This window comes from Ciconia boyciana, chromosome 7 (assembly GCF_034638445.1).
Source record: "Ciconia boyciana chromosome 7, ASM3463844v1, whole genome shotgun sequence".
Taxonomy (NCBI): Eukaryota; Metazoa; Chordata; class Aves; order Ciconiiformes; family Ciconiidae; genus Ciconia; species Ciconia boyciana.
Genome location: NC_132940.1, coordinates 36,203,773 through 36,217,459, shown reverse-complemented (window position 1 = coordinate 36,217,459; position 13,687 = coordinate 36,203,773). Strand labels below are relative to the sequence as shown.

The window sequence follows — 13,687 nt, the reverse complement described above, 5'->3', positions numbered from 1 at the left end:
CTGGGGCCCCCAGCATGAGAAAGACATGGATCTGTTAGAGCAGGTCTAGAGGAGGGCCATGAAAATGATCAAAGGGATGGAACACCTCGCCTATGAAGAAAGTCTGAGGGACTTGGCCTGCAGAAGGGAAGACTCTGGGGACACGTTATTGCAGCTTTTCAATATATAAAGGGGGTTTACAAGAAAGATGTAAAGAGACTTTTTACCAAGACCTGTAGTGACAAAACAAAGGTTAATGGTTTTAAACTGAAAGAGGGTAGATTTAGACTGGACATAAGGAAAAAATTTTTTTTTAGGATGAGGGTGGTGAGACATTGGAAGAGGTCACTCAGAGACGTTGTGGATGCCCCATCATTGGAAGTGTTCAAGGTCAGGTTGGACAGGGTTTCAAGCAACCTGATCTAGTGGAAGATGTCCCTGTCCATGGCAGAGGGTTGGACTGGATGATCTTTAAAGGTCCCTTCCAACCTAAACCATTCTATGACTCTGTGATTGTGTATAGTTGTTTATGTGTGTGTGTGTGTGTGTGTATGTGTATGTGTATGTATGTATGTATGTATGTGCATGTGTATGTCCTCTAAAAATAGAGGAGGGGGTCTACTTTCAGTTTGTCCAATTTTATGACACTTCCTTGGTTTTCCTTCACACAAAAAAAGCTGATTATATTACAGTAAGCTTGGTTGTTATTTTTCTAATGCCTCAAAGGGGCATATTAATCTGACCATCGCTGAAGCATCTAGATAAGTTTTTCATAACTTCATAATTTTTTTTGTAATTACACTTTAATATACAGCTGGAAAAGTTCACCTAAAATTCCACTGAATTAATGGATAATCTGTGGCCCAAGATGAGTTTTGCACTCATCTAACACTACAAACACAAATACACACATACATACATACATAACAGATGAGTGGCTTCAAGAAATACGCTTGGGTTGGTTTGTTTGCAGGGTTTTTTTGTTTGCTTGTGGATTTTTTTGGAGGGGGGTGTTTGTTTTGGTTTTTGTTTTGGTTTTGTGTGTGTATGTGTGTGTCATCTTTTTCCTCCTGTACATGAAAACTCTTAGTTTTCCTAATACCTCTGATTCCTTTAATTCTGCTTTTGACACCATTAATTAATTTGACTGATATTTCCTTTATCCCTGCTGCACTATGGATCACTATTTAGTAAAAGCTTTCAAATCTTGTCTCTTCTTTGAACCTCTTTAAATAAATAGCTGGTACTACAAAGCAGTTTGATTCCTATTTCAATACAGCACAATGGTCATTATGATTATAGCTGTGTCAAAAAATTGTGGGTATGTTATCTTCAAATGGTTTTTTTATAGCCATCCTTCGGTGTGTGTAGCGGAAATGTTTCATACTAGAAAAACTTTGCTATGAGAATTAAAAGTGTGCAACATTAGCATAATCAGAGCTACAAATCTTTGTAAATAAATTCATAACAGGCTAACTAGAAATATCCTCTGAAATTAAATATTTTAATGTCAAAATATTGTTTAGTCTGGAATATCAAGTAACTCATGGCAATTCTGTTCTATGATGTGCGACAGGTTTATATCATTTAATATAGGGGCTTAATTCCTCTACCTCTCATAATACAAACACTACCTGGAATTTAAAAGTGACATGCATTATTGGTTTTAAAATATAGACTATCAGCTTTAAGAAGGGGGGGGGGGCAGCAGCTGCAAAATGGTGGCACAAGGGCTGGAGGATCTGCAAGATTCTCCTTAAATGTGATTAACAGGGGTGAACAAGGTATTTTACTTCCATAAATCAACATAGATTCAGTTTAGATTATTATTAATCGCAGCCACATAATCTCAGAATCAACCTCCTGGTTCATCCAGTCCCTTTCCTGTAGTATAGCCACCATAGAGGAGTCTCACACTGAGGTAGATTCCTTTAGTTACCCCATCCACTTCTATGCTGGAAGCAATTTTAGCATATGGAAACAACATTTCCATAAAAATTTCATAGCTAATTAATATCCTTTCTGTGTATGCTAACAGGGGATTTTAGCAAAGGCATCCCTCTAGGCAGAGGCTTTTCTTTCCTTTATATACATTTAGAAAAGTATCATATTCCTTCTTTACTTCACAGTATGCTTACCTTGTTTTCACCATAGTCCACATAGCTAGCTCAGACCTTTAGATCAGCTTTCAGATATCTGATCTATCAGATATCTGGCTCGGTGGACCCAGCTGTGAAATTGTAAGATATGAACTCAGAACAGCTGCCCTGCTCCTGTTTATCATCTTTTTGAGTAGGATTTGCATCTTTCATTGGAAGTCTCACTGACATACCTGTAACATGAGCCACAGTAAAATAATTTCAGGCATGTTTATTTGCAGTGATCATAGTACTGCTTTAATTTTGTGAGGCTGAATAAACTAAAAACATTCATTCCTCTAATCACTCGCTGGCTTTCTGGTGACTGTACAATCAGTAGTTTTACCTTGATTCCCAGAAGAAAAGTACATTCACATAAAGACCATTATCAAATTTAATAGCAATTAATGTTCTTGTTATGAATCACAGCACAGAAAAAAAGTACTTGGAGTCTTATTTGTCCTTCCCAAGAGATGATCCCACAATATCAAGAGTAGGACATTTTAGAGATGCCTGTATACATCACATTTGCCTGTACACACAGAGATGCCTCTACAACACATTTTGTGTTGATGTTTCTGTCTTACAGATTTATACTGGACTCAGCCTCCAAAGGAGGGAAAAATAGGTAATGGGTATTTTACTGCCTATACACTTCTTGTTAAATTGTCTTCATTTCTTTACTTAGCATCTGCCTCACTGAGTACTCATCATCTGCTGCTGAGCCATCTGACGTACAACAGATGTTAAGCACTTAGTGAGGCAGAGAAGGAGGTAAAGTATCGTATTATGATAAAATACTTGCTACAGCTATTACACAGGGTCACCATACTGCTTTGTTCTTACATTTAATGTTACAGTGTATTGAACAAGAGTAAGCACATGTTTTGTATTAAACTTGCAACTGCTATTATTGAAATAAATTAAATTTTTTTTGAAAGCAAAGTTATTTCATAGCAAAAGAAAAATATTGCAAAATATTTTAAATACACTTTAGAATTAAGAATTGGAGAGCATTTCATAAAGAGGTAATGCAGTGCAACTTCACATAGAATTATTTCACCTACCAAAACACTTAAGATTTATATTTCTCATTAAGACGATTCTCATCAGAAACTTGGCTGATGTTAACTGAGACTTTAACTTCTATAGGATTATCTTATTTTTTTATCATGCTTGTGTAAATGCGAGATTGTATGGCAGGCTTTCTTCACCCTGCAAGTGTTCTAATTGAAAGCATGGTAGCCAACTGCTTAGTGTATTCTATGCAACAAAATGTTCACCCATAAGAGTCTCGTCATCCAGCATCAGCAGCCTGATCTTCTTGTAGTATAATAGGAAAAGCATTGAATGTGAGAAGATGGAGCTGGAGCTGTTATTAAACCATAATTAGTTAACAATCTGTTTCCCAGTAAATTTTAAGAACTGAGAAAATTTGTGGAATATTGTCACACACAAATAAGTATATTCATATTGATGTATATGATCAAAAAAATTAAATAGGGATGGAGGGACATGTTCATCCACACAAGACACGTGGTTCACATGACTAGAAACTCTTTGCAGTCAAAGATGAGATTGAAACCTCAGAATAGTGGAGAGCCAGTTTAGGGATCTTAACTAAAGGGTAGGAGTAGGTGATTTGTATGGGTTATGTGGCTCAAGTGTTCTACTCTGCATAAGCCAGAGCAGAGGCTTGATGGTCTATTTCCTATAAAGACAACAGGAATTCAATGAACACAGCAATCAATAATATTTATGTTTTCATAGAAATTCCATTCTGGACTTAGCACTTCTTTTGTAACTTTGGGTTGCTTTTGAAATGTTGATTTCAAATACTCAATATTAATAAACAAAAGAAGTCTTAAAGAATAAGAAAAAATTCTAAAGAATTTTCAGGGAGCTCTAATTCATTATATAATTTGATAAGAAGTATCCTATACTTATCTAGTGTTTTATTTCATTATAAATTTAAAATTTTACTTTAAATATTACTTTATTTCTAAAGTTGTGATTTCAAATATATGATTCACCAAAAATAGCTTTTGATTATAGCTTATCACGTAATTTTGCATGATGGTGAAGGCACATATATTTCAGGCACCCCATTTTGATTTGAAGCTCATTGAAATAACTAGGAAGATTCTTGCTGGTTTCAGTAGGTTTGAAAGTCACAAGTTTTATATTTCAATGTTTAGAAAACTAACACATTAGGCCAGTAAATATAATTCTCCAAATCGAATAATAATGTTTGTGGTGTCATTAAAAGAATGAAGAGCTCTTTCAACTCTCCCTCAGAAGCTAATTGCCTTAATTTATTTATTAACTTCTATAAACAAGAAGCAACTGCATGGTAAGCATCCTTTGTCACTAGTCCCCCATTAACACAATGAGAATATAAATGTTTAAGCAAAACTGACTAAAAGTAAAAGAACACTAGGAGTGCATACAGAGCAACGTAGTAAGGAATGAAGTACGAAGAATTTATTACACTTGAAGAGAAGAATACAATTATACTAAATTTTGAGCAAAGCCTTTTATTAACTTTAATCTGGACTTGAGGAGCTTAAAGTCAGAGATTCAGATTCTGTCCCTATCAAAGTAAACAGTTTTTCTTAGTGACTTCTGTAGACCTCACATATCAACCCAACTTTGAAAAAAAATGAAATAGTGGGAAAATACAACAAAGTCCTATGAGAAAGTTAATAAGCATTTTTCCTTCTGGCATCAGACTAAGGAGTGGATCTTGAATATGTCAAATGGTGAATAATGAAAGAAAGGAATTAGGAGTGGTATACTCAAGTTTGCATAGAGTACATAGACAACCAAGCACTAATTCAGCCAGCTAACTTAGAAAATTAAAGAATAATTAGACCTAATATAGTAGAAAAAAGAAATCTAATGGATGGTAACAATAACTGACATTGGCTGAATCTTATGTGAAGAAAATAATTACCTGGAAGAAAAGTGAGATTTTGTTTGTCTCATGCTAAGTGCACTGAGCTTCAAATAATGTTCCCACTCTGGCATTGTCTGGAGGCAATGGCAAAATTATCTAAAGGAAAAAAGAAAACTGGATCCCTTTAAAATCCAAAAAGATATTTAACCAATGTTTCGATTTTCCTTGAACAGTTTTTCATTTTAATGATGTTTTCAGAAGTACATGGAATAATATAAGAGTAATTACTGAACTGGAATGTCATTCATTTGTGTGAAGTTTTCTCTCAACCTGTGGCTGAGGTCCTTGTGGAGGATATTATACAGCTCAGTCATCTTGATTGGTCTAGGTTGGTCTTGTATAATGATCTCAGGAAAAGTAGCAAAATCTTGGATGGCTTATACATTATCCAGGAAGAGAAGTTCTTATTCTCCCTAGGTATTAGAGATCCACCCTACTTCTACTGGCAATAGGCAATGAAGGAGGGCAGCATCTTAAAATATGAAGTTGTAGAAGTACATAAAAATCTCTAAAGCAGCATAGTTATGTACTGATTTTAATACTTCTAATAATATTGTTCAAAAATTCCACCTACAAGTAAAATGAAAACAGAATCATAGAATCATAGAATAATTTAGGTTGTAATGGACCTTTGCAAGTCATCTGCCCAAACCAGGGTCACCTTCAAAGTCTGGTCAGGGCCTTGGACCATCAGGTTTTTAACATCTCCACTGATGGAGATTCCAGATCTCACTCATCAACTTATAGCGTTTGGACAACCTCACAATTAAGAGTTTTTCCTTTTCTCTAATCAAAATTGCTTTGCTGTTTCTTGTCCTTTTACTGTGCACCTTGGAAAAGTGTCTAGGCCCATCTTCTCTACATCCTTCCAGAAGGTATTTGGCAACAGCATTTAGATCCTCCTTTAGTTTTATGTTCCTCAGTTTAAACAAATTCAGTTTCTTCAGGCTCTCCTCATATGTTATGTGCTCCAGCCCTCTGAACATCTTGGTGGACCTTCACTGGACTTGCTCCCGTCTGTTGATAGCTCTCTTGTACAGATGATTTAAATCCAGACACAATGTCCCAGGTGCCATTTTGCAAGTATCAGACATGGGGGAATATTTGCTGCCCTTGACCAGTTGGCTTTACTAATGGACTTTGTCTTCTTTGCCACAAGACAATAGTCATAGCTCATGTACAGCTGTTCAGCTTCATATCTGCTAGGATCTCAGGTGCTTTCCTGAAAAGCTGTTTTCTAGGTGGTATACCCAACCTGAACTGTTGCATAGGGTTTTTCTGGTTCCAGGTGCAGGACTTTGCACTTCTCTGCCTTAGAACAGATCTTGTTAAGATGACAGCAAGGCAAAGAAGACACTAAATACATTAATCATTTCTGTTGCCAGGTCTCCTTTCTCCTTCAGCAGCAGGCCTCTATTTCCCTCGGTCTGACTCTTGCTGAAAACATGCATGTAGAAATCCTTTCTGTTATCACTCGCATTGCTCACTCATTTCAAAACAGGCTGAGTTTTGAAACGTCATGTAACTTAATCACTGTATGTCCAGGCCATGTTTCTGTAGTCCTCCCAAGTAGCCTATCCCAACTTTCAACTTAGGTAGACTTCTTGTTATTTGTGCTGTGCCTGCTCAACTTCCTGAACATCCAAATGGACTACTGTGCTATAAGGACATCATTCTTGAAGACCAACCACATCACCTGGGCTGTTTTACCTTTTAGAGCAGCCTCACCTGGTACCCAACCTAATTCATTGAACAAGATAAAGGCTGCTCTCCTGAAGACCAGGATAACTATTATTTTACTTGCTTCCCTCACTTCCTTCAGGATTTTTGACTTGACCATCCTGCAGTCAGTGCAGCCAAGGCCGCCATCATCTTTCACATCCTCAACAAGTTCTTCCCTATTTATGAGTAGCAGCTCCAGCAGAGCATCTCCCCCGCTCAGCATAAATTCATCTCCCCCACCTGCATAAAAAAATTATCCTCAATGCATTTCAATACTCCCCTAGATTGTTCATGTCCTGTCATGTTACCCCACCACCAACATCATTGCTGGGATTGTTGAAGTCCGCCATGAAGGTCAGGAACTGTGGTCATGTTGCTTTCTCTGGTTAGTTAAGGAAGGCTTCATCCACTTCCTTTTCTTAATTTTCTGGTCTGTAGCAGATTCTGACCACAGTCTCCCTGTTGCTGGCCTCTCCTCTGATTACAGCCCTTAAGATCCTCAGCAGTTCATTGCTCATTCAACAGCAAAGTTTTAGTTCAAAGTACTCTTTTGTGTGGAGTGCAGCTATCCCCCCTGCCCACCTGTTTTCACTAAAGAGTTTCTATTCTTCCATCACAAGCACCCCAGGCTAATCCCACCACATCTCTGTGATCCAAATGAAGTCATAGCATTGCAACTGTGTCCATGTCTTCTGCCTGTTTCCCACACTGTTTGCATCTGTGTCTAGGCACTTGAGATGGGTCCCTAGTAGTACCACTTTCTGGTGGGAGTGTTTTTCCCAGACGCTTTTTTCCCTAGTCCCCATTTTGACTCCAGCCCCAAGCTGACATTGCTTGAAGCCCTTCTCACAAGGTCAGTAAGTTTGTTGCCTAAGATGTCACCCGTTATTTTCTGTTAGATCCCATCTGTCCCCAGCTGCCATCCATCCTCAAAGAGGATCCAGTGGCTGTAAAATCCCAAGCCCTGCCTATCTGACTGCACCAGTTGTTCAGCCAGGTGTTGACCTGTGGGAGGCATCTGCTTCTAACCAAGCCTTTCTCCTTCACTGCAGGGTCCAGAATTTTAAATTATCTTTTATTTCTGGGAGAAAAAGAGAGCTTTCAGAATGACATTCCAGTGTGAATTTATCTAATTAAGGATGAGTGGCTTAATTAAAGTAGGTATTGCTGACATTTTATGTACTTTCACTTAATTTTCTTAATTTACTTGAGTGAAAGCAATACATTTACAAAGAGTAACAGTATTCCTTAATGACAACTTTAAAAAAAAGCAGTTAAGGCAGTTGATTTTATTTTTTAAAAAATAATTTATGTTTTCTGATCATAGACAAACTGATCATAGATCAAAAACCAATCAAAGACAAACAAGTATAAATAGAACTTCTTGAAATGTCTCTGGTTAAAATCAGGTAAACAAATCAAAATAAGGTAAAAACTATTAGAAGGTTATTGTTTTGAACTTTACTTGGAATAAGGAGAAAACTTCCTTCCCTCTACAGTTCTTGGTCTCCTTGCAACTGCTAATGATCCAAGATATAGTTTTAATAAGCTAAATACTAAGTTATAAACTGATAACTAAGTTTTAGAAAGTAAACTTATTTAATTGTGCAGCTATGTAATTTCATGCAGACTTTTAGACTGATTCTTCTATCCCTTAACAAAACAAAGAAGGAAGGTAGGCTTATTAAAAATAAAAAGAACAAAAAAGTGACATTAAAGATTTTGCTTCTCTTAATAATGGAAACAGTAGATTGGATCATTAATAAGGAAAAAAATGTTTTAAAGACTGTGTAGCTGGGAAAGTGAGTAACCCAAACTAAATCAACCCTTGCCAGCAAATTAATTTTGTTGGTTTAAATAGGCTTATTCCAAGAATAGAAAATTCTCCTCTTTCAACAGTGCCATCTCCCTCACCAGATCTCCCTCTTTCTATCACCTCCGTGGACCGAGAGAATTCCTTCCCGGCTTTCCCAGCTCCCTTCTCTTCATCAATCTGCATTAATGCCACAGTGTTCCCTTCTTTCTTTGCATGGCAGACCCTGCATTCCAGATACTTGTCCCATCTAATCATGCTCAGGTGTATGCACAGGAGGAGTAATCCCCTTCTTTTCCCAGAAATTCCTCTATATGAAAAAATTAATGTGCAGAACATTATTTGACTTATTTCAATGCCAAATAATACGCAGAATATTAAGTAGTAATATAATATATTTAAAAAACCCCGTAATCCTATCCACTAGATCTAAGAGGAAGAAAGGGTAGATGAAACATAACAGGGATCAATTTAAAGCTGCAAATTATCACATTTACCTTATGTGGTGGGTTAACGTAGGCTGGCTGCCAGATGCGCACCCACCCAGCTGCTCTCTCTCTCACCCTCTTCAACAGGAGGGGAAGAGGAAATAAGATAAAAAAAGCTTGTGGGTCGAGATAAGAACAGCTGGCTGGAACCGGCTGGAACCAGCTGGAACTGTCTGGAACCAGTTGTGTCTGGTATGGGGCAGCCCCTGGCCTCTTCCCACAGAGGGCAGTCCTGTACCTGTCCCTCTGCTGTCAAAACCTTGCCAGTGACACCCAATACACCTCAATAAAGCAATATTCAAAAATTCACTCATTAAAATCTATCAGAAAGTATGTAAAATTAGGCTCCAAAAATTCATAGCTGGTGTGTAGTTTAAAGCTAACTGTGCCTGAGCTCCAAGCCAGGATAAATGCTTAGCCTTCAAGCCATACAGAAATTTCTTGTCCATACTAGCACAATGCCAAATCCAAGCTATTAATCTCTGCTGAAAACCTAATGTAGTCATGTGGTTCTGTTTGGCTTTGGAGCTCAGGCACAGTTAGCTTTCTTCTCACTAGAATATAACATGCAAACATATCTTCAGATGCTACAACCTATGTAGCACGGTTGATGTTTTGTGTGACTGAGCCAAGCAGATTTAGTCTCTTTGGTTGACACTCTGTGATACACAGAAAATCTTCACGGTAAGTCTTCGAATGTTTATCCTCTACTGAGATTAATTAAAAACCACAGCTGTAAACTCAGAATTGGTCTATGCAAAATGAGGTTTTCTGGAAATGTACTTCTAATATATAACAGAACTTTTGAAAGGCATGGACTTCTGTTCACAAGAGAAGTGGAAGAGGATGCTAAAATTCACATTTACAAACCGGATCAATATCAGCTGTTGAACGTGCTTAAACCTTGATACAGTAGTCATGTGGTACCAACTGGTAGTAACAGTACAAGCAGAAAACTTGGAGATTCAAAAGCAAATGACGTATTCTTGAAATCTGCCCAGTTATCTGTCCAAGGTAACAGATCAAAATAATGTAACAACTTTATGAAGGTTATTGTGAAGCAAATGGCATAACCCAAAGATCGAAAGGAAAGTAAAAAACCAGACTTTTATATCTTACATCCAGGAGCTTTTGGAACTCAGTATCACTTCTTAAATAAGCACAGAGAGCCATAAGAAGTTCAGAAAAAGCTGTAATAAGAGACCCTTGAAAGGTTAGTTTCACTCCTTTGAACAAGGATCTTCTCTGTTTTGATTGCTATGGTGCATCACAGGGCTAATAGCAATAAGATAGACCATGTGACACATAGCCTGGCTTCAAAGTTCATCCCATAATGGGAAACAGGGTCATAACACACCTGAACTGCAGTTCCTGTGAGCTGCCAGGGCAAGCCCAGTAGGTACAGATTACTGTCAAAACAAACCAGACAAAGTACATGGGAACTTCCCATTCCGTCTGGGAGAGCAATAGCTTTAATGTTCTACTCAGTTGTGGAGTATCTTTTACATTGTGACATTGACCTTGCTTGTGGAATGGACATTATGATTTTTAATCAGGAAATGAAGGAATAAACTTGCCAAAATATTTTTGCTTAATGCTGACTTTCACATTAAGCACAAAGAACAGTGTTAAGGCATTCACGTCATGGATCTTATTATATTTACTTATACTTCTAGAAAATACTAATAGACTATTTGTATATAAAAAAACCAACCCAAAACAACCAAGATTCCTGCCCCCAAGCAAAAAAAGAAAAAGAAAAAAATAAAATAAACAAAGTCACCAGAGTATACAATGTTGTAATTTCAGTGAGCTTTATTTTCATGTTTCTAAATAATTAGAATTTGAGATGCCATAGATTTTTAGTTTTAGCATTTATTTTATAGTCAGAAAAAAAAGACAACAAAAAATTAACATTTCGGGACTATTCAATGCTTGAGACAAATTCAGATGTGACTAAAAAAGTAAGTCAGAAGTAAATAAGGATCTTGCATTTCCTCTTTGAAACAATGCAATGAAAAGGGAAGAAACTGTACAGCCATCGTCATTCATGTGGCAACAATAGATCTGACTCTGCAGCAGCCAAAACAAGTTCTTTAAACTGTGCATTGCTAGGATTAATAAGAACTGAAAAATACAGACATAGAAAGAAGATAATTTTTCTCTTGACTATTTCCATGTAACTCTGTTGTCCCCATTGTCTTTTTTCTAGCAACTGTGCCTCATCAGACTGTTAGTTTCAGTATCTGTTTTCCCAGTGTGATGTAGGACATTTACTGTTGCTTCTAGAAAAAACAAAATGAGATGACAAGAAGAACATTAAAGTGATCTTTTAATTTCATCTCCAAAGATGAAAAGTAAACACAGCATGCTCATGCATGGATTCCTGTAGTGATATTGTTGTGCTGGAAGTCATCTGAAGACTGAATCTATTTTAATGGGGTGCAGGGTCCTGTTTGCTATTCCAGGAAAGCATTTTGGCTCACTGTCTATAAATCAAAGCAGCTCCAGCCAGTAACAAGAAAGCTTGCAAGCTTACAAAGATCTTCATAATGAAGAGAGAGAGTAGAATGAGAGATGGTAGAGTTATACACACTTAGAAATATACAAAGCACCTCCCTGATCAAATAGTATGAGTAAAAATAATCTCATCTGCATAGGATTTCAAGATGTTAATCTGAAGAGGGTTATAGAAAAAGAGCTCTTTGTCAGGCTTCCTTGACAGAGATATAGAGAGAGCAAATACATGAACAAAATGTTCCTGTTGTGCCTGTAAGTTTATAAGGAAACTTTTATTTTGTGATTTTGCATTGTTAAAAGGCAATTTATACATGTATTTATCTGACAGCAGATGCTGTCATCTGACTTTAGTGCCTTAATCTGCTACTAAAAACAGCTTTATTTTTCTCTTTCTGATAAAAAATAACAAGGTTGTATTTATTGTATGCAGGTCTCTCTTTGTGTTAAAATTAGTTATTTTAACATTGCAGATCTTCCAACTATTGGCTTAACCGCATCCAGTCCTTTCTCTACTGCAATGAAAATGGCCTCCTGGGAAGCTTTTCTGAAGATACTCACACATGCACCTGCCCTAATGACCAGGTTGCCTGCCATGGGTTCCTTCCCTGCACGGTTGGAGATGGCTCTGCATGCTTGAGCTGTGCCCCCGACAATCGCACCCGCTGTGGGAGCTGCAATGCCGGCTACATGCTGAGCCAAGGGCTTTGCAAGCCTGAAGTGGCAGAATCAACAGAGCACTACATTGGGTTTGAGACTGACCTTCAGGACCTGGAAATGAAGTATTTATTGCAGAAGACAGACCGGAGAATTGAGGTCCATGCCATTTTCATCAGCAATGACATGCGCCTCAACAGCTGGTTTGATCCTTCTTGGCGCAAGCGAATGCTCCTTACTCTTAAGAGTAACAAATACAAGTCTAGCCTGGTCCATATGATACTGGGCCTCTCTCTTCAAATTTGCCTAACTAAAAACAGCACCTTAGAGCCTGTTCTTGCTGTTTACGTCAATCCTTTTGGGGGCAGCCACTCTGAGAGCTGGTTTATGCCTGTGAATGAAAATAATTTCCCAGACTGGGAGCGGACTAAACTGGACTTACCCCTTCAGTGTTATAACTGGACGCTGACTCTGGGCAACAAGTGGAAGACATTTTTTGAAACTGTACACATCTATTTGAGGAGTCGAATAAAGTCAAATGGTCCAAATGGCAATGAGAGCATCTACTATGAACCCCTGGAATTTATTGATCCCTCAAGAAATCTGGGCTACATGAAAATCAATAACATCCAAGTGTTTGGCTACAGCATGCACTTCGACCCAGAAGCAATTCGAGACTTGATTTTGCAGCTGGACTACCCCTATACTCAGGGATCACAGGACTCAGCACTTTTGCAGTTGTTAGAGATACGGGATCGTGTAAATAAACTCTCTCCCCCTGGTCAACGTCGTCTAGACCTCTTCTCTTGCTTGCTCCGTCATAGACTCAAACTGTCTACCAGTGAAGTGGTGAGGATTCAATCTGCTTTGCAGGCCTTTAATGCCAAATTGCCAAACACAGTGGATTATGACACAACCAAATTATGTAGTTAACCATAAATGTGAGCACAACGCAAAACCTTGAAGGAGTTTTTACAGTGCTTTTGTGGAACAGTTTATGTTTGGAAGAGTAAATTTAAATTGTCTTTTCAATATCTGTCTTATATCAGTCAATACTGTTGGATGGCAATTTACACACATGAACTTGCTGACAATGAATATATTATACCTGCAGTTTTGGTTTATGAATGAAATAAATACTGACACCAGTCTAGAAGACATTCTACTTTTTACAATAAATTTCATTTGTAATTTTATATGTTCCGTGGCAATGCTTTTGTGCATTACATCCTCTAGAGGGAACATAGAAGGATACCAATAAAATTTTGTAGCTGAACAGTTATTAAAAAGAAATGCTGTGGGATTCTTTTTTCTTACACAAAAGTAGTAATCTTGATACACTTTTGTGTGTGTTGAACACAGGAGGTGTAGGTACAGAAAAGATAGTGACTCAAGATTTTAACTGAAACTGTAG

General features: G+C 37.6%; 1 protein-coding gene across 2 annotated transcripts in view; it reads left to right on the top strand.

Annotated features, from left to right (window-relative positions):
- The window catches only part of BRINP3 (BMP/retinoic acid inducible neural specific 3), a 224,657-nt gene extending 211,246 nt beyond the window's left edge, over positions 1-13,411 (top strand). For both annotated transcript variants that reach the window (XM_072867509.1, XM_072867510.1), the window contains one exon: positions 12,090-13,411. In XM_072867509.1, coding sequence (XP_072723610.1) covers positions 12,090-13,206 — 1,117 coding nt within the window. In that variant the 3' untranslated portion in view covers positions 13,207-13,411. The remainder of the gene's footprint in view (positions 1-12,089) is intronic.
- The last annotated feature ends 276 nt before the right edge of the window (positions 13,412-13,687 follow it).